Here is a 22,390-nt window from a genome sequence, read left to right on the forward strand (position 1 = left end):
TTTCAGATTTGCAAGATGAAAAAGTTCTGGAGATCTGTTTCACAACAGTGACTATACTTAACACTACTGAACTGTACCTTTAAAAATGGTGAAGATGGTAAGTTTTTTTTAATTGAATTATAGTTGATTTACAATGTTGTGTTCAAGTTTCAGGTGTACAACAAAGTGATTCCAGTTGTACATATTCTTTTTCAGATTGTTTTTCGTTATAGCTAAGATGATAAATTTTATGTTGTGTTTTTTACCACAATAAAAAGAAAATGAGGAATGCAAATTGTCAATTGAATTTAGCCCCAGAGAGGTCACTTGTGACCTCAGCAAGGATATGGCTTTCTAGGGGTTGGGGAGTGAGCCCCAGTGAGGCAGTGGAAGAGGGGCAGACAGGTGAGGAAATGGAGACTACGTGAGTAAATGGTTATTTCACAGAGTTTGAATGCTAAGGTGAGTGGGAAAATAGAAGGTGAAGGTACTTTTGTTGTTGTTGTTTTAAGAGCATTTTTGAATGGGGATGCTTTCCATAAAGCCTGCAGTGGGGAACTGGAAAAAGTGAGAGAAACAGAGATTGATTAATTGAGGCCCCTGAGAAAAAGGGAGGAGGAAGAGTCCACAGCATAAGGATGTCGCTCTTTGACAGTTGTCAGGACTGGTGAATAGAGAGTTCCTCACGCTGGTCCTGCAGGATGGTCAGGTTGGTAAGTTAATAAGGTGGGCAGCCTCACGCCTGCTTTGCCTGGGCAGATAGCTAACGTGGGTCCCCGATTTCCCCACGGAAAAGCGTACAAAGACTCAGTGTGGAGATTATGCCAAGAAAGGCACAACTGCAGAGAGAGATAATGCACAAATAGCTTTTTGTTCATTTTTCCTAAGAAAAGCAGGCCAAAAGGCTGCAAGCCCAACTCTCCAGATATATCTGGGAAGTCTTCATACCTCTCTCTGGTGAGAAATGGAAACTCAAGTAACAGACAAAGCAGAAAGTCTGGCTGCTGCAGAGGTGCTATGAATCAGAGCTTCTTCCAACCCTAAAAAGAATAAATATTAGGGAATGACAATGAGAATAGATATTGATGTCTGTTCCATATTAAATGAGGTAATTTTAGATTTTCTTATGTCTAGTATTGGCTAAGCAAAGGAATAGGTAATCAGTGTGTGTGTAACACATGGGAAACCTCCCAAGTGCATTTGTTTGGAAACTTGGAGATCTGGCTTTCAAAGGTATCTCACGAATTATATGAACTTTATTCTCAAGTGGCATTCACTTTTCCAATCAACTTAGTTTGTGGAGGTGTTGGAAAACTCAACTTCTCCAATTGACTCTTTTTTCTTACCTGTCCTCATTATATATTAATATATAGGTATTGATAATTCTTTATAACTGTATTTTCTTTTTTCCAAGATACTGATACTTCTTTATATTTTAAAGGACATTTTAAAAGGTATTTTTGGAGTTCTAGTCACTTCTTTGAGGTTGATCTCATATCAATTCTTAAGCAGTAATACCTGTTTCACCTGAATTGGGAAGCAGTCTCTAGAAGGTACAAATATGTTCTGAGAAATACATGTGTATTGTGAGTGAGCCTGTATTTGAAAACAATAGATTTCTTTCATGCATTTATTCAGCAAATACTTGTTGTTTACTGTGTGGTAAGCACTTTGTTATACCAGTGAACATAACTGTCCCTGACCTCAGGGAGCTTCTACTCTAGCGAGGGAGTCCAGATTCAAACAAATAAACACACAAATTGTATAATTGTAATAATAACAAATTCTGTGAAGAAAAAGTACAGGGTAGTATGAGAGTATATGATGTGGGCAACCTTAAGGTGGGGAATCAGGGAAGCCTCCCTGAGGAGGTGATATTTAAACTGAGGCCAGAAGGATACTTAAGAATTAGCATAGTAAAGGTGTGGCAGAGAGGTGGGTATAGAAAGTGAGAATAGACTCTGCAGAGGCCTTGAGGTGAGAAGAAGTTTGGCCTGTTTAAGAAGAGATGGAAGACCAGTTGGACTGGAGCAAGCCAAAGAGAAAGCTCCATAAGAAAGGCTGGCGAGTAGGGAGCCCAGGATCACAGCTGTCCTTAGAGCAGTGCTGGAAGTATCTAAGAACCAGACAGGATCAGATTTGTGTGTTAAAAGTTCACTCTGGTAGCTGTATGGAAACATTATTCTCTGTGACAGGAGGCAGCAAACTTTTCCTGTAAAAAAGCCAGATAGTAAATATAACAAATTTTGTGGGTCACATGGCCTGTTGCAACTACCCAACTCTCCATGTTTTATGAAAGTAGCCGAGACATATGTAAGTGAACAAACCTGGCTCTGTTCTATAAAATTTATTTATGGATGCTGAAATTTCAATTTAATACAGATTTTTATGTGTTGTGAAATATTCTCCTTTTTATTTCTTTAAAACCACTTAAGGGACTTCCCTGGTGACGCAGTGGTTAAGAATCTGCCTGCCAATGCAGGGGACACGGGTTAGATCCCTGGTCTGGGGAGATCCCACATGCCGCGGAGCAACTAAGCCCGTGCGCCACAACTACTGAGCCTGCCCTGTAGAGCCCACGTGCCACAACTGCTGAAGCCCACATGCCTAGAGCCTGTGCTCCGCAACAAGAGAAGCCACCGCAGTGAGAAGCCCGCGCACCGCAACAAAGAGTAGCTCCCGCTCTCCACAACTAGAGAAAGCCCACGCGCAGCAACAAAGACCCAACGCAGCCAAAAATAAAAAATAAATTAAATAAATTAATTAAAAGAAAAAAACACTTAAAAATATGAAAGCCATTCTTATTTCCCAGGCCATACACAGATAGGAAGCAGGCTGACCTGAGAGCCACAGTTTGCTGACCCCTGTTATAGTACTTATATTTCTTATTTGTTTAACTTTTTTTACTCTGCCTCTTAAATGATGTTTTACTTCTACCTTGACATTTTTCTTAAGTTGTCTACATTTTTTTCAACACTCTGGTAAAGGTATGACCAACGCTAAATAAAAAATGGGAATATAACCCCTTCTTTTCTATTTCTTTATCTTAATGCTACATTTTCCATTTGAAAGTGACATGACTGACCCATTCTATTTTTTTATCCACAGGCTTTTTAAAAAATAATGGGTAATTTTGTGTTTTTCCTGTTTATTTTTTTCTTCCAAAAGTGTTATACTTGGTGCTTTCTTCTTTCAGACCTAACACTGAACTTTTCATCTTTTCTTTACCTGGTAATAGTTTTAAAATTTAATTCTGGCATTCAAAACAAAAACTGGTAGAGACATCAGAAGAACAAAGTGAATAATATTCAAACAACACAATTGCATGTAAACGTTTGTTGTGTGACTAGATGAAATATTTTCTTTACATCAAGATAAACAATATCCATATAATATCGGATCTGCAAATACATCATTCTGACTTGAGGGGAATTCCTAGTTGCTTCTGTGTATTGCACTCTTCAGCTCCACAAGATGCTGGAAAGCATAACGTAGTGGAAATAGTACAGATAGACTTGCTTTAAATTCCATCTGAGTCTTACTAGGTATATGATATTGGGCAATTTAATTAATTTCTTGGAGCCTAAGTTTCCCTGAAGCATGCAAAATACATAGTCAGTGATGGAAATTCCCATCCACCTTTCTTCCCCTGTAAGCATGATCTTTCATCACATGAAAGTCGCCATGTTAAAAAATTAGGGGAAAAAACAGCCCATATTTGGTGATGGTGAGGGTGTTTGGTATTAGTTTTAATCTTATGCAGATATGAAGTTAAAAAATCTAGCAATGTACTAGATTTTTGTACATTGTACAATGAACCAATGTACTTTTAAGGTAGTATACATGATAAATGTCTATACTTTTCATTAATATTTCCTCTGCCTTTATTTTACTTCTGAAAACTCAGGTTTGACAGTTCTCTGGAAGATCTACCTAAGAGTGGACCTCACCCACCTGCAACTCCTCAGGTTTTACATATTGGTAGCCAAGTAGCCACACTTTCTAAAGTAACTACGTATCCTAGGTAGAGTTTTTTCCTCTTGGTATGTCTAAATTTTAATGCTGGTGGTGAAATTAAAATACTAAAACTGTTTGACTAAAACGGAAAAAGTGATCATAGATTACAGAACTGACATCACTAATATATAGACAAAGCTTGGCCTCAGCTTTGGAACACTGCTTTACACCGCTTTTACATTTTTAATTTTTTGTTTAGATTCTAAGTTTTAGTGTCAGGAAATCTGTGCCTTTTGTTTATTCACTGTGATTTGGAAAGTCAGCTTCCTTAAGTTTGACATAAGTCTGCTTTACTGAATTAGAGCATTCCCCTCTAAAAAAAGAGTGATAGAGATTATGTGTTGCAGTTGCCCAGATATTCTAAAGGTATTCTGGTTAATTCTTCTTGTGAGATTTTGCTGGACTCTGCTGATACTGAGTCTTTTTATATTATTATTTGTGATACAATATGATAAAAGAAATTCATTAGTTTCCTTTTCTTTTTACAGAAAAAGGATAATTTAGCTGATTAATTTTTTTAGCTGACTTTTTTATAGACTTCAGTTTCTCGTTATTATTCACCATTACTTCCCTCAAATAGTAGCCATTGCCTCAAAGATGCAGAGTAATTGAGAAACTCAAAGTTGTGACATTGATAACTTTATTCTTCCACTTGGCATGACACTCATATTCCCCTGCTCTGCCACTAATAACATCTTTTCTTTTCTCTTTCTCAGCCCCCATTCCTTATCTTCTAGCCATTCACAACAGTTAAAACATAGCCATAGAGTTCAGTTAAATTATAGACTTACCAAAAAATTATACTTAATTCTGTGTGTGTGTGTATATATATATATATATATATATATATATATATATTATATATATTTAATGGCTTGCCACTGTTTTTTAAATTTGTCTTCTAATGGTTTGTAAAATTGTAGCCAGTGGAACTAGGAATAATGGGTTATCAGATTCTTCTGACAGGGAGAAGAGACTTATGTCAACCCTCACAGTTTTAGACATCTGAGCTCTCATTAGCCTGGGTTGAGTTTGGTACATAATTACTTTGTTTTGGAGGTGGCCATTGTCACCAAATTTTGGAAAAGGTGATCGTAGTGTAGTGAGGATGTTCATTAAGAAGTTGCACTCATAAATGAAGGAGACACAGATTTCACCCCATGCATTTTAGACTTTCTTTTCACTTAATAAAAAAGAAATTCTCAAATTCCAATTTGATAACCAGACTTGAAAATCATTACAGTCCTAATGATGGAGTGTTAAGTCCTGTCTAGGTGTACGACCTTTTCTAAAAGACCAAAGGAAACTAATTATTATTTTAAGTAATAAGAATTCTGAAGATAAAATTTCATACCAGCATTTTTGAATCTTTACAGGGCTGAAAATAGAAATGCAGAGTGTCAGCAGAGAAGGTGGTCTTTTAGTCATATTCACTGTAACTACTGTTTATTTTACAAAGGTGCTTGCCATCCCCAAATAGTTTTACTCTCAGTATTTTAAAGTTATTTCTTGTCCATATTAATACATATTGCTGCTTTTGAATAGGCAGCTGGTTGTACCTGCTTCTCTTGAAAACACAGGTCTCATTAAAATGTGAGGCTCTGGGTGTATATCATCTCTAAGGTAAAACTCTTTATGTAGAGACTTTTTTGAAAAAATTAACATAACCTTCCTTCTTTCTCTGCTTACGGAAATTCACACTTCATGTTTGGATTTAGTTTCTACTTAGTTGTTGACAAATCAGTCTTCAAATGTGTGTTGTTATACTGATTTCATTATAAATAGGATTAGAGACAGTGAACTTAAAAACATTCAAAGAAAGTTTGTATGTTCAGAACATCAGTTTTATGGAGGATTATGTATCAGATTTGAATTTCTGAGAGAAATCCTAGCAACAGTGAATAAAGGACCCAAGCTCCTTTTACACTTGTGACATGTCACACCTTTATAAAATCTAAATATTAATATAGCATGGCTGCTATCTTATCTTTATTATGCTACCTCTTCTCACTTTCCTTTTTGTTCTTCTCCTCTGTTTTTCTTTCTCTACTGATCAATTTAAGCAGCTCCACAAGAAATGTGGCGACAAGTTCTTTGGAAGGGTCTCGAAACTTGTCTACCTTGTCTTCTCCTGCTAGATATAGTGCTGCCGTTCTGAGCAGTGCAGCCGCTACTGTGTCTGCTGTTCTTGCTGCAAAAACCAGGTAGAACTACATGTACAATGTGCGTCTCATGTGAACCCAACGCTTTTCACTGTCTTACAGCACACCTCCCAGAAAACTTACCCATTTGAAATAGTCACAGCCCTATTATGAGATCTTAATTGTACTGGGGACATTTTTTCTAGGTTGCGGATATATCCCACAGCGTTTATTACTGATTTTTCTTTAAATTATCCTTTTATCTCTTTTCATTGCCACCATTTATCTATGATATTTGTCAGTTGTGTGGATTGTTGCATTTTGTGTGCCTTATGACTTTTTATCATTTTTAATCTTTATATCTGAAACAGAATCAAGTATAAATAGGTATTTTAAGTTTCTCTTGGTTTTACCTTCTCCCACTAACTGGTTATGTTTGAGGTTGATCTAAAGCCTAACTATTCTAATATCCCATTCTCCTATAAAAATAGTAAAAACCTTTTTATTGTTGTGGGGTTTTGTTTTCACGTAAGTTACAGTAGTCTTCATAGCTTTAAATGCTTTCCAAAAGATTGCCTTGATCAGCTTTGGTGAAAATTTAATCAATTCTGTATTAATGAGTAGAATAACATAATAGACTTTTCTCTTCGTCCTCTTTCCACTTCTTTGTTCTCTCTGTCTCTGTCCCTATCTCTCTCTTTCTCTGGAAATGTTTCAAATCATAAACTGTAAAAACTACATACTTTCTGCACTTGGTAGTGTGATTTTTCAACTTAAAACTCTTTCTGAATGCTCACCAGGCTCTCCAGTCCTGAAAAATATCACTCACTCCTGGATGCACTTTGCATCAGCCCTGTTTCCAAGCCTTTAGCTTTTTCGTATCTCCAGCCCTCGAGGAAATCAACTGGCTCTGTCCATGTTAAGAAAACCAGGTACTGGGAGGGCGGATGTCACAAGGGGTGGTTTGCTGTGGAAGGTACTGCTTTCTCTAACACTGAAGTGTCATATTAACAGCCCAGATGAGAAAATCCTAGAGCTGATTTGCGTCCAGTTTTAAATTAACTGTAATTTCAATGCAGTGATAATGCACAAGCATGTTATTTTGTATGATTATTAACTTGCCTTTTAATCCTTTGTGACATCTTTTATTAGCACATTTGATATTTGGTATGAAATTACAAGTAATAGTACAAGTATTTAACTTAGAGTAGAACCCTGTTTTTTATTGCATGGATGTTGCTATATGAGAAGAGTTAAATGTTTAATAAAACGTACCTTTATACCTTTTGAAAAAATGAAAAAGAATAATAAAATAATTGGTTTTGATTGCCTACTATCTTATAGCTCGTAGATATGAAGGTTTTATGTGGGCAAACAACTTAATTTTCTCCATATCTGGGAAATACTGAAACACAAAAATGAATTTTTCTCCTAAACTTAACAATTATGCAAAAATTATTAGGTATAACATAAAAATAAAAATATCTTAAGTATTTACTAAAGGTATAATCTTAATGAAATGACTATATTATTTCTGACAGAACATAAAATTAATGACAGAGGGTACAACTATGACTATAATTCGTAAAAGCATGATATGACACAGGCTGCCTGTTGATCATGTGTTTGTGTCCTATCCACTGTTATGGATATTCTCATTATACTTAATTACAAGCATACCTCGGAGATATTATGGGTTTGGTTCCAAACCATTGCAATAAGGTAAATAATGCAATAAGGTGAGTCACAAATTTTTTGGTTTCCCAGTACATTTATATAAAAGTTATGTTCACACTATATTGTATTCTGTTAGGTGTGCAATAGCATTATGTCTAAAGTTAACGTATATACCTTAATTTAAAAATATTTTATTGCTTAAAAATGCTAACCATCATCTGAGCCTTCAGTGGGTCATAATCTTTTTGCAGTAGTTACATGAAAGATCACTGATCACCAATCACCATTAACAAATGTAATAATAATGAAAAAGTTTGAAATATTGTAAGGATTACCAAAATATGGCACAGAGACACTAAGTTAGCAGCAAATGCTTTTGGAAAAATGATGCCAATAGACTTACTTGTTGCAGGGTTGCCACAAACCTTCAAGTTGTAAAAAAAAAAAAAAAATGCAATGTGTGCAAAGCACAGTAAAGTGCAATAAAATGAGGTGTCCCTGTATAATTCTGGATTACTTTTAAGGGAGATGTTTAAACAGGGGGACAAACAGCAAAATGTACAAGAGGTCATTGTACATTTTGCTCTAAGAAAAAATATACCCGAAATTATTTTATATTTGTGGAATTGTGATTGTTAAATGAGCAGAAATATTACATTGTCAGGGCTAAGTCTGTACAAAGACAGGTTACTAACTACTCTTGGAATAAAAGGTTCCTTTGAGAACCTAATGGAATGCTCTAAGCATTGATTGACATCAAATGGAGATGGGATAGGGAAAGATGCTGATTATGAGAAAATACTCCCTTTCTCCATTAGTACCATGCTCATCCAGCTTTTAGCTTTATATTCCAGTAAGTTATTTTGTTCTCCCTGTTTTAACAGAAAAAGAACAACATAAAAATCCTGGCATACCTTGTTTGATTGGAGAATTTTAATGCTTTTCATTTATCATTGTAAAACTGAGGACAGTTTTATAACTTTTTTGTATGTAGTTGTTACATGTAAGGCAATCTGTAAGCAGGAAAATTTACTCTAAAAGAAATGAATCCTAGATAGTTTTTCCTTCAAGTCAGGTGTCTTATTGTTTAAATAAACTTTTTGTTTTTGAAAAAAAGGTATGCCTGTACTTATGGACTAACTGAATATTTATCCATGCACCCACTTCTAGAGGAAGTGTTAGTAGTCATTTACATTACTTTTTATTAACAGCAATAGGCACAAACTAAATATGTTTCGATATTTGGGAAAGGAAAATGGTTCTCAACAAGGTAAGCTAGTTGGCATTCTGCAAAGCTGGAGTGCAGGGTTTCCTGAGGAGACCCTTGCCACTTCAGTGAGAGGAGTACCAAAAGAGCAGTTGGGTTAATGTCAGAGGTATTTTATCTCTGATGTTTGCTTTTGTATAACAGTAATCTTTAAAATTATAATAAAGTGTAGTATAATACCAGAATTGTGCCTTTCTATTATAGTATATTTAACATGTTGAATTTTGATACAAAACATCTAACTTAAAGAATTTTGCTTAGGAAAATACAAAAAATTTTCTTGTAAATAGGATTCTGGAACAAAGGAGACTCATGACTGCTCTATACATCCAGGTCCTTTCATAGAGTTCTGACAGGAGAATTCTATTGAAATTAAAAGTTGTTTATAATTATGACCTTCCAGAAATACTCCTTTTCTACTACTTCAGAATCTATGTATATCAATTTTTGTAAAACTTTAGCTAAAAACTGTGTGGTTTAAACACTGATAATTAAACCTGCAATGTACAGCTGGCTTTTTAAAAAACATTTAAATGTGTAATTAGAGTAAAAGTTACCTCCAGATTATTCTTTGAACAGAGATTTTCCTTTGAAAATAGACTTGAAATTTCCAACTGTTCCCAATCTGCAGCTGAAATTGATTTGTTATAATAGTTAAACAAATGTGGGAAAAGAATGTAAACTCAAGATATATCAGGTTGCTGACACTGAAAGTTAACTTCTCTTCGTTTTTCTTTTGTCCTCATTAGCTCAGTTTTGAAAAGAAACCTTTGCTCTGTCAGTATGTTTTTCTCCATTTTCAGTTTTTTAAATATGAAACAGAATCTTTAGTATTCTTGAGATGGAAGTCATATTAATTTAACATTTTATTTCAGTGCTTGTTTATTTGGCAGACTAGTGAAAATAACCATATTTGATTGTTAGCTTCTGTGGTATTAGCCAAAAGTATTTACGGATTTGCTCTGATTTCCTCACTAGAATCTTTCAGAAAGCATTTTAATTTTGTTTAGAATTTAGGTATACCTTAAACAATTTAAAGTTAGAAAAAATATATGTGAGTCATTACTTCAGAAATAAGATACCAATCTAAGTATTCATGACATATTATATTAATAAATTAGTCATCAATTTGAAATATTTTGCTGTTAGTGATTACTGCTAACATTTTTTTCCCAAATATAAAATTACATAGCCAGTGGCTTTACTAATTTTTTAATCTTTAGTATACGATACCTAATGTTTATGTATTTTCTTTAAATAGTAGCTAACAGTTAAAAATTAGAAAAAATGACATGGGATTTTTAGAGACCTATACATCATATATTCCAATATGTGATTGTCTAGATAAAACCTAATATCTTCCCATTAGTACATTAAATATTTTAAGTTGATAGAACTCTGTTTCCCCAGAGATTAACTTTACTGACCAATCTTGAATATAAATGTAAATGGAAGAACTTTCTTGCTTATAACTTAGATTTTTATAAATTCTTTATAATCTGCACACTCTTTGTATCTAAAGAGTACTGTTTAAGATGTAAACATCTTAGGCCTTTTGGGAGAGAATATATACAAGACTATGTACAAAGGATACAATTAAAAAAATGGAAACTTTTTTTTGCTTATGAATTATAGTCCATGGGAATTTTAAGAAATATTGTGTTATTTAAAATTGAGGAAGCAGGATTGTACCTGGTCTCAAAATCCTGGACCAGAACTATCTACAAACTACATTTAGATGCAGAATTATTAGTACAGATGGAGGATGTTTATTTGATGAATGTATTTATTCCTGGATATCCTAGCTAGATATTACAAGATAATAGCGTTTCTTGAGTATATACTCTGCTCAGCACTGTGCTCAATACCTTACATGTGTTACATGTATTATCTCTACTGCCATACAGTAGGTCCTAGTTGTTTATTTTATATGTAGTAGTGTGTATCTGTTAATCCCAAACTCCTAATTTATCCCCCCTGCCCTTTTCCCCTTTGTTAACCATAAGTTTGTTTTCTATGTCTGTGTAGTCTATTTCTGTTTTGTAAATAAATTCATTTGCATCTTTTTTTTAGATTCCACACGAGTGATAGCATATGATATTTGCCCCTCTCTGTCTGACTTACTTCACTTAGTATGATAATCTCTAGGTCCATTTTTGTTGCTTCAAATGGCATTTTTTCATTCTTTTAAAATTTTTATTTTATATTGGAGTACAGTTGATTAACAATGTGGTAGTTACAGGTGTACAGCAAAGTGATTCAGTTATACAAATACATGTATCTATTCTTTTTCAAATTCTTTTCCCATTTAGGTTATTACAGAGTATTGAGCACCATTCCCTGTGCTATGCAGTAGGTCCTTGTTGGTTATCTGTTTTTAAATATAGCAGTGTGTACATGTCAATCCCAAACTCCCAGTCTATCCTCCCCCCACACACATCCCCCATCGTAACTATAAGTTCGTTCTCTAAGTCAGTGAGTCTGTTTCTGTTTTGTAAATAAGTTCATTTGCATCTTTTTTTTAGATTCCACATATAAGTGTTATCATATATTTGTATTTCTTTGTCTGACTTACTTCACTTAGCATGATAATCTCCAGGTACATCCATGTTGCCGCAAATGGCGGTATTTCATTCTTTTTATGGCTGAGTAATATTCCAGTGTGTGTGTGTGTATGTATGTATGTATACGCCACCTATTTTATCTATTCATCTGTCGGTGGACACGTAGGTTTCTTCTATGTCTTGGCTATTGTAAATAGTGCTGCTATGAACATTGGGGTGCACGTATCTTTAGAGTTTTCGTCTTTTCCAGATATATGCCCAGGAGTGGGATTGCTAGATCATATGGTGACTGTTTGTAGGAGCCTCCATACTGTTCTCCGTAGTGGCTGCTCCAATTTACATTCCTACCAACAGTGTAGGAGTGTTCCTAAAAGTATTTTAATCTCATTTTACAAATGAGGAAATTTACCAAGTTTAAGTAACATATCAAGGTCACAATAAATGCGCCAACCTCAAATAGTTTATAATGTAGTAGAAGAGACAGGATACATAAAGAAGTTATTATTAATTAAGAAAAACCGTAGCTATTGCAAATTGAAATGTAGCTTTATGCCATGCAACTAATATCTGCCATGCATTGAAGCAAGGGGTGTCTTTACTTCTAGAAGATTGAGTGATTAAATAAAATATGTTAATTGCTTAGCGTAGTACACAATGCATGATGGGTATTATTGTGCTACTACTCCTATTGCTAATTATGGATAAGGTTTGGACAGGTGCAGAGGGAGAGTGGGGGAGCACCTTCCATGTAGAGCCTGGCAAAGATGTAGAGCTGTGGACAGAAAGGAGCTATGGCAAGAATATAGTTTGTGTAGCAGAGTGGTAGGAGATATGACTGAACAGATAGATTGTAGCTCTATCTTAGAAGGCTTCAAATGTCAGGCTGACGTGTAACTTAGTCCTCTACTCTCTAAATGGTTGGATCTGGTCTACAGCATCTCCATCTTTTGTGAAGTGCCTTCTGGAAACAAACCTCTCATGGAAAGTGTTTCCTTTGGATGATTTTTCGTATTAGGAAATACTTCCTTTTATTGAACCTAGTCTATCTCACCATAGATTCGACTCAACATTCAACAAACAGAGAGAGCATAGCCATATAGAGTGAATCCACATGTCAGATATTTGAGCATTAGTCTTATGCTTCTTCTGAGTTTCTTTCATACCATAGGCCAGTTAACCAGTTCCCTCAACCTAACTTCACTAGGCTTGGCATTGATTTCCTGTCATCCTGGTCACTTTCTTCTAAGTAAGTTGGCAACTCTCCTGTAATTAAATTTTAACTATTTCAGGTTATTACACATTAAATGATGATTTGGGTTTTATTATTATTTTCAGATTCTGTGTTTCATCTGTAAATTCTAGTATTGCTTGGTCATAAATTCTCTTTTCAGAATTGTGGCTATATGGATTATTAGTTGTTTTTATTTTTCAAATCCTCATGAGTAATTAACCCTAGAATTAAAATGGTCTATACTTCTCTATTACTTTCAAAAATAATTTGTAATGTGTAAAAATACTGAAAATAAGTCTTTATTATTTGAATACATTAATTATCTTTTTCATATGTTAAGCTCAGATTCTGTGTCCTAGAGTATGGTTAAGTACTTTGTACATAAATATCTTAATTAAGTCCCCGGAATTCTTATGAGCAAAGCATTATCCCCATTTAAAGTTTAGGTAACTGAGGCTTAGAGAAGTAAAATAACCTGTCCCTCACAAATCTTTTATAAGGACTGACCTATAACATTTAAACCCTGTTTCTATTAATATTATTTAGTGTGTCATCTTTACTGAGAATTGTGTTCAGCACTACCATTAAGTAAGCCGTCCTTCACTTTTTATTTATGATAAAAATTATTAAAGTGCTCATTTTTTTTCTTAGTATAGTATGTTTTAACATCAAGCAGATGGGAGTTTTTCATTAAACTGATTAGAAATGTTGGGAGAAGGTGATGGCTCTACTACACTTGAATTTGAGGGGACAGTAATAGGGAACAGTATTTTAAGAAAGTTAAAATAGCTCTAATATAATTTTTCAAAACTATTTAGTGTCAGAGGTGCCCAGAATCCACCGCAAGGTGTGATGACTCACTAGAGGACTTGACAGAACTCAGTCGATCGTAGTGCTCCTGACGGAGAGCTATTACACTGAAAGAGTACAAAGCAGAATCAGCAAGGAGAAAGGTGCATAGGGCCAAGTCCAGAAGAAAGCAGGCTCAAGTTTCCAAAAGTCCTGTCCCAGTGAGGTCATACAGGATGTGTGGATTCCTAGAGCAGTGAGTTATGAGAAGACGTGCAAAGTGTTCTCTACCAGAGAAGCTCTTTAGAAACTAAGTACCTAAGACATATTTGATTGGGGCTTGTCATGTAGGCACGCTGTGCCTTGTTCATACCCAAACTCCAGACTCTCAAAAGGAAAGCAGGGGTTTATCATAAACCACATTGTTGGTATAGTTTAGGCACAATGAGCCACTGTTTATATATATATATATATATATATATATATATATTTTTTTTTTTTTTTTTGCGGTACGCGGGCCTCTCACTGTTGTGGCCTCTCCCGTTGCGGAGCCCAGGCTCTGGACGCGCAGGCTCAGCTCTGGACGCGCAGGCTCAGCGGCCATGGCTCACAGGCCCAGCCGCTCCGTGTCATGTGGGATCTTCCTGGACCGGGGCACGAACCGGAGTCCCCTGCATCGGCAGGCGGACTCTCAACCACTGTGCCACCAGGGAAGCCCGCCACTGTTTATCTTTCAGAGAAACTTTTATATGACCATAGGGAACTGTTTACCAGCCAAGTTGCCAAAAGCCAGTCAAAGGGCAGCCTTGCAGCAGGCCTTCCTAAGGACAGGCAGCCTCAGGCCTGCTCTGTTAGGTGTTTCCCAGGGTTCAAGAGGCATTGCGAAAATTAGGTAATCTTGGTCATTTGGTAGTATAGTGGGCACGATTGCATTTGAAATTGCATTGAAATTTCAACCTAACAGTATAATTAAGGCTATTTATTTTACTAAAGTCATTTATATAATATCCTATCTTTATTGATCTATTCCTCTAGCTTTTGATTTCAGGTATTGAAGGAATTGAGTTTCTGTGCATGGAACTTTTAGCAAGCGCTAGCTAAATTTCTATTGAAAAGTTAGTAGGATGTATGTATTATTGTTGTCATTGTTGTTATTATTATTATACTTCACTTGAGAGAAACTTATAGTATTGCATCATTCCAAAGAGCATATTTTATAATTTGAACTACCTAAAATTTTTTTTTGAAATGATGATATATAAGTATAAATAACAAATGACTGGGATAATAAAAGCCGTATGATCTTCTAAATCAAACTGGAACCACCTGTTCCACCTGTTAAGCAAATAGCTCTGATTGAAAGAAGACAACGGTAGACTTGTTTCTTGTTTCCCTGTAATCCTGAACACAGAACACTGGATGTTGCGTTAGGCGGTGGATGTTGTCTTTTGTTTACCACTGTGTAACACAATGTCTGGAATATAGTAGGTGCTTAAGTATTTATTGCATGAATGAGTGACTGAGTGTGTGAGTGAAAAGAGTGACTGGTAAGATGTCAGGGAAGCTTGGTTCATAAAATACTAGAAGAATGTGGAGAAGAGGAAAACAGCATCTGTGCCATTTCATAGAAATTATCAGGGAGTCTCCAATAATTAATTGTTTTAATCTAGATGACCCTTCTGAAACGTTGAGATAGAGGAAATTAGCTTCTTATTTAAAAGGATTGGCTGTATAAGTTTTTCAGTGCCTCATTTCTCATGGTAGAACTTTTTAAAGAGAATTTCCAAAGCATTGAAAGAACTGCAGTCTGACTCCTTTCCTTCCCTTTTTCTTTTTTTCTGTTTTTAGAAAAGGCAGCCCCTCAGTCATGGTATTAGAGTTTTTCTTTTTAAAATATCAGTTAATTAATTAGTTTTTTTTTAACATCTTTATTGGAGTATAATTGCTTTACAATGGTGTGTTAGTTTCTGCTGTATAACGAAGTGAATGAGCTATACATATACATATATCCCCATATCCCCTCCCTCTTGCGTCTCCCTCCCTCCCACCCTCCCTATCCCACCCCTCTAGGTGGTCACAAAGCACCGAGCTCATCTCCCTGTGCTATGCGGCTGCTTCCCACTGGCTATCTATTTTACGTTTGGTAGTGTATATATGTATTTTTGTTTTCCTTAGAGATTTAATAAATTGAGGAAAGAACGAATCATTGCTAAGTTAGATCGCTAGCGCATCACCAGAAATGTTTCCTTCTTTTCTCTCCAGCAGCGCCCAGGAGCCCTCTCAGCCGCTGGCTGCCCCAGCAGCTGCAGCTGGGAGCACGCCTGAGGGGCCGGGAAGCCCAGGCTCGGCCAGACCAGGGGTGGCCGGGCTCACCACTGCTGCCGCCTTCAAGCCTCTAGGGTCCACCGGCGGCATCAAGTCACCAAGCTGGCAACGGCCCAACCAAGCAGGTACTATGCCCAAGAAATCTCTTGCTTTTTGCATTTAAGTATAATTATGAAAATGTGTTCTGGGATATGTGATAGAATTCACTGGTGAAAGCCATTCTCAACGATCTAAGATTTACAAAGGACTGGGAAAAGTAGGTACAGCTATTTTCCTCTCTGAAGTGTCTCATAAACATTCTCTGTGTGTGTTGCCACTTGCTATTTATATTTATAGAATTGAGAGCGTTGCCTGGTTTCCTAGATTACCCAGGAGGCATGGGTTCAATTGTAAATTTGGGGTCTTATTAACAAACTGTGTTGCTGGAAGGTTAGCCTTGGAAATACAACGTTTTAGTTTTGATCATGTATACAAGATAACAACAGAAATACTTGCTGCCATCAAACAATTATTGAAGAAAGGTCTTTTACTTCCTGTCCTTGGGCTCCATCTGGAAACCTGAGTTTTCATTCACTTCTACAGATAAAGAGCTTTAAATAAAGTCACTTAACCTTGACCCTCAGTTTTCTGATCTGCAAAATGGAAGGAGACTAAATGCTTCTCCCAACATGAATGAAGGTTATGGTCATAGGACAAAAGCACCTCTCTTAAGAGGAAGATGGGACTATACTTAAATGTTGCTGATGCCACCCTCAGTCTTACCTCTTTACACTCTTTACACTCTCCCTGAATGATCTCTTGTCCAGGTTCCTTTTACTACCCAGCCACTGATAATTTATCCTCTCTCTCCTGATCTCCGTACCCTCAAACTTGTTGACCTCCTTACTGTTTCCAGGTGGCACCTCAAATGCAGTGTGTCTGAAAATATCGTACCTGTCTCTGGAGATGTCACAGTCACCCAGGCGCCAAAGCTAGAATGGAAGCTTGAGAGTCCCGCCTCCACCCCCATGTTCCCACAGTAACTAATATCTAATGATTCCACATCTTAGCATTTCTCAAATCTCTTTTCTCCTCTTTGTGGTCACAGCCATTGGTTTGGTTTGGGCCCTGGTTTTTACAAACAGCTCCTAACTAATTTCCCCAACTCCTTCTTACCCTGTCAGTCTGTCCTCCTTACTGCAAGTAATCTTCTAAAGCTCTCACTTGCCCGTGTCACTCTCCTGCTTCAGGTGCTGGACTGTTTTCCCCTCCTTCACTAATCATTAAGACCTTTGTCACTCTGACCCCTGCTAACTTTTCAAGCTCATTTCCTGCTGCTGCCAATTTATAATCTGTGCTGTGGTTTTAGTAGAGTATCTTCAGTTACTGAGACATGCCATGCTACCCTGCTTTTGAAAGTTCTGGTTCCTCTGCAAAGAAGGAACATTTTTGACCTAATCCCCTATGTATTTCTAGTCTTCCCTCATCAGTTTTGGGATGAGTATTGATTGAATACACAAGGGGCTGCTTTGAAAAATATGATAGCTTTAAAAATAGGTCATTTATTATTTTTTTTTAAATTTTTTATTTTGCTTGTTTTTGGCTGCATTGGGTCTTTGTTGCTGCGCCCAGGCAGCGAGCGGGGCTAACTCTTCGTTGCAGTGTGCGGGCTTCTCATTGCAGTGGCTTCTCTTGTTGCAGAGCACGGGCTCTAGGCACGCGGGCTTCAGTAGTTGCAGCATGCGGGCTCAGTAGTTGTGGCTCACGGGCTTAGTTGCTCCGCGGCATGTGGGATCTTCCGGGATCAGGGATCGAACCCGTGTCACCTACATTGGCAGGTGGATTCTTAACCACTGTGCCACCGGGGAAGTCCGGTCATTTATTATTTAAGAACTTTTTTTTTTTTTACAGTTCGCAAGAGTGGAAAAAGTGAACTTGTAATTAATTAGGAATCCATCTTTGTATTTTCTATAACATTTAAATACATTAATACTAACTTCAGTTATTGTAAATTATCTTTAAGAAATCATGAATTTTTTATATAGTTAAAAATACTTCGTAGTGTCATTTTGTATATTCTTGAATTACCATTACTAATTTTGCAAAGAAGCTCAAAACTTTGTGCTGTGGGAGAAAGAGGAAAGGCTACTGCATACGATCTAGACTATTTTAAAGAAAAGGCTATTTTATTACTTTTGAAAACTTAAACTATTTAGACTAATGTCATTAGCCTCTGAACTTTCTGGACTATTAATTGACTTAGCACCTGTCCTCTTGGAAAAAATGCTGACACCTTAGCCCCACACATTTTAAATTATTTCCATTTACTTAAAGCTTATCTATGTCGATGGAGAGTTGCTGTAATTATTTCGTATGTGATTAGAATACTGGAAGCAACTTTCATAAAAAAAATTTTTGGTATGGTAATTGGGAGGGAACAGGAGAATGTTTCCTAAAAGAGCAAGGAAAAGGCTAAATTTCAGAGGTAGAAACTGAAGGGAGGCTACAAAGTATATGTACTGTGAAGGACAGAAAGTATATGTAGTGCCTTTGGAAATTCAGAAACTATGGACAGAAGACCACTCTGACTAGAGTAAAAAGAAAAAATTCCAGTTGACGTGGAACTCCTGGAGGATACACTACAGCAAAATTCCCACAAGAGGGCGATCGAATCCTTCTTTCTCTCAGTCTAATTTAATAAAGCAGGTAAATAACTATAATCATGATTCACATGGTTAGCATTTAAAATATTAATCTTTTTACAGAAGGTATAGCTGAATCTAATTTGAGCAAGACTAGAACAGGATAGAAAATTGTACATTATATAACGTAAAGCATTAATTATTATTGAAAGAAAATGTTTTGCCATTGTGAAGTCTTAGTTGAATTACATCATGATACTTAGCTCAAATCAGAAAATATTTGCAGAACTCCTGCTGTTTATCTTGCTCTGGGTGCCACAAACTGGCACATATGTTATGTAAAAGTTACTTATTTTATGCTATTTTGTAAAAATTGTAAAAATAAATACAGAATTCCCAGTCATTCAAGTTCTTTTATTCTACTCTACCGAACAGTATACCATATTTCAAAAAAACCCAAAACAAAACAACACCCCCAGAATCTACTCTTAGCCTTTGATAAATAGTTTCAAGGGCTTCCTAATGCAAATGGGAAAAGTTATTTTGATTCAGAAGGTGGTAACTGTCACATGATGGGTTCTTATGTTCTTCACAACTCACCCGTGAAAACAACAGTTCCGACCAAAGGGTGCAAAAGCTACAAAGGCAAGTCATTGCACTAGTGTGGACTCAGATGAAGTGCTAAGCAGGCGGCAGTGCTTCTCTCACATTGAGAACTTCAGGAGTCTTTCTCTTGATAATTCACACCTGTGCTCTAGTGTGGGTAAAGTAGGAGGAAAAAAAAGATTTTTTATTCCTCCCACCCTTCTACCATCACCCAAGAGTGCCTATCACTAATGATGTCATTTTTATTTTATTTATTTTTAAGGCATTTCTTTCTTTTTTAAAATTTATTTATTTATTTTTGGCTGTGTTGCGTCTTCGTTGCTGTGTGCGGGCTTTCTCTAGTTGCGGCGAGCGGGGGCTTCTCTTGTTGCGGGGTGTGGGCTCTAGGCGCGTGGGCTTCAGTAGTTGCAGCACGTGGGCTCAGTAGTTGTGGTGCAAGGCTTAGTTGCTCCGCGGCATGTGGGATCTTCCCAGATCCAGGGCTCGAACCCATGTCCCCTGCATTGGCAGGCAGATTCTCAACCACTGCGCCACCAGGGAAGCCCCACTAATAATGTCATTTTAAAGTAATTCCTACAGTTGAGTGGGAAGGATGGGATTAGAATCACTAAAATGCAGTCTGTGGCCTGCTTAGTTGATTATGAAAGTTTAATGAATCATAGCCAGCATTTTCATTAAAAAATGAAATTGAATAGAAAATATCAGAATAGTCTACTATATGAAGTATCTTAACATATTAAGGGTAGGTATCATGTTATGAAAATGTGACTTTAGATTATATATATGTATGTAAGTGTATATGTATACACACGTACTAACATATATTTTGGATCAGCAGGTAAAATGAACAGCAGGTAAAGTGTATTTCTTATTGTTTTTTATAGTTAAGAAAAAGCTTGAAAGTCACTTACTTAAATAAGTATTTTAGTCATACTTTTGTGTATTTGGGATGACTAATTTAGTTTTGAAATGATAACCGAAAAAAAAAAAAGACTGCATTGAAGGGGCTAATTGAAATTTGAAGACCTACTAGAGTATTCTGAACCTGTCGGGGTTTCTATTACCTCCACTGAAATTCTGACTTTAAATCTTAGATCATTTCACTTGTGGTGTAGTATAACCTGTGTATCCAGAAGTCTTTCAAGAAGACAGTAACGTAATACCAGTTGGTAAATAGGAACTAGGTGAATATGTAACAGCATTATGGTTTAGACTGGATCCTCTTCTTTTTCTCGGGCATGTGGTTTTAACGTACACCTCCACACATGCACAAGCTTGCCGGTGACTGACAAAGAGAGAAATATTTTCAGATGCAACGTGTTAAAAAGTTCATAGTCTGCATGAAAGTATCAAGATACAAAAGAAGTGAGAATCCATGCTTGAGTTTTTAAGTAAGCTAGCAATACTACTGCCTACTTGCCCTGTGTTTTGGTAATACTTCCATAATTCAGAGGCAGTAGTCCCTTTAGAAATGTTTACTTGTTTACTTGATCTAGAAAAATACATAAAAGGTGAGATTCTTCTTGATATTTTTCAGAATTGAGGATTTGTACTTTTATACTAATATTTTAATTCACTATATTTGTATGTCTAATAGGTTTTTTAATGCTCAAAATCTTCATATTGTATACAATAAGTAGTTAGATAGATATTCTTAAAAAGTTCATAAATTTAATCATATAAGTTAAAAAATAGGTTCCTGTGTTTATGTAGGTGCCCTAATTTGCTATATAATATTTTTTCTAGATTCTGTTTAGGTTATAGATACCAGCTTAGGTAAATTTAATTCATTTGACACAAGTATATATATAAAATATTACTATCTTACCAAATATAGTCAGATGTTTTTTCACAAATCCAGTCTTAAAGTTATGAAGGACTATATGTTCGATGCACATCAGTTTCCTAACTTTAATTATATAAACTAAATGAGAATGACCAATTCATTAGAATATAAGCAGTGCTTTGCTAGATCAGGCCTACTGTTGTTTTTTTTTGTCATTTTTTTTAACCTTTTATTTATTTTTACTTTTTATTTTCTTTAACATCTTTATTGGAGTATAATTGCTTTACAATGGTGTGTTAGTTTCTGCTTTATAACAAAGTGAATCAGCTATACATATACATATATCCCCACATCTCTTCCCTCTTGCGTCTCCTTCCCTCCCACCCTCTCTATCCCACCCCTGTAGGTCGTCACAAAGCACCGAGCTGATCTCCCTGTGCTATGCGGCTGCTTCCCCCTAGCTATCTGTTTTACATTTGGTACTGTATATATGTCCATGCCACTCTCTCACTTTCTCCCAGCGTACCCTTCCCCCTCCCCGAGTCCTCAAGTCCATTCTGTAGTAGGTCTGCGTCTCTATTCCCATCCTGCCCCTAGGTTCTTCATGACCTTTTTTTTTTTACATTCCTTATACATGTGTTAGCATGCAGCATTTGTTTTTCTCTTTCTGACTGACTTCACTCTGTATGACAGACTCTAGGTCCATCCACCTCACTACACATAACTCAATTTCATTTCTTTTTATGGCTGAGTAATATTCCATTGTATATATGTGCCACATCTTCTTTATCCATTCATCCGATGATGGACACTTAGGTTGTTTCCATCTCCTGGCTATTGTAAATAGAGCTGGAATGAACATTGTGGTACATGACTCTTTTTGAAGTATGGTTTTCTCAGGGTATATGCCCAGTAGTGGGAGTGCTGGGTCATATGGTAGTTCTATTTGTAGTTTTTAAAGGAACCTCCATACTGTTCTCCATAGTGCCTATATCAATTTACATTCCCACCAACAGTGTATGAGGGTTCCCTTTTCTCCACACCCTCTCCAGCATTTATTGTTTGTACATTTTTTGATGATGGCCATTCTGACTGGTGTGAGATGATATCTCATTGTAGTTTTGATTTGCATTTCTCTAATGATTAATGATGTTGAGCATTCTTTCATGTGTTTGTCGGCAATCTGTATATCTTCTTTGGAGAAATGTCTATTTAGGTCTTCTGCCCATTTTTGGATTGGGTTGTTTGTTTTTTTGATGTTGAGCTGCATGAGTTGCTTGTATGTTTTGGAGATTAATCCTTTGTCAGTTGCTTCATTTGCAAATGTTTTCTCCCATTCTGAGAGTTGTCTTTTCGTCTTGTTTATGGTTTCCTTTGCTGTGCAAAA

General features: G+C 36.2%; 1 protein-coding gene across 5 annotated transcripts in view; it reads left to right on the forward strand.

The window, feature by feature from the left end:
- The window catches only part of PDLIM5 (PDZ and LIM domain 5), a 219,809-nt gene that overhangs the window by 151,026 nt on the left and 46,393 nt on the right, over nucleotides 1-22,390 (forward strand). For 3 of the 5 annotated variants that reach the window (XM_029234671.1, XM_029234669.1, XM_029234672.1), the window contains one exon: nucleotides 15,928-16,115. In XM_029234671.1, the coding sequence (XP_029090504.1) occupies nucleotides 15,928-16,115 (188 nt within the window). Of the gene's footprint in view, nucleotides 1-3,886; nucleotides 4,004-6,059; nucleotides 6,201-6,937; nucleotides 7,070-15,927; nucleotides 16,116-22,390 lie in introns of all 5 variants that reach the window. The other 2 variants (XM_029234674.1, XM_029234670.1) reach the window with 2 other exon arrangements.

This window comes from Monodon monoceros, unplaced genomic scaffold, assembly GCF_005190385.1.
Source record: "Monodon monoceros isolate NGI ecotype Baffin Bay Population unplaced genomic scaffold, NGI_Narwhal_1 Super_Scaffold_20, whole genome shotgun sequence".
NCBI lineage: Eukaryota > Metazoa > Chordata > Mammalia > Artiodactyla > Monodontidae > Monodon > Monodon monoceros.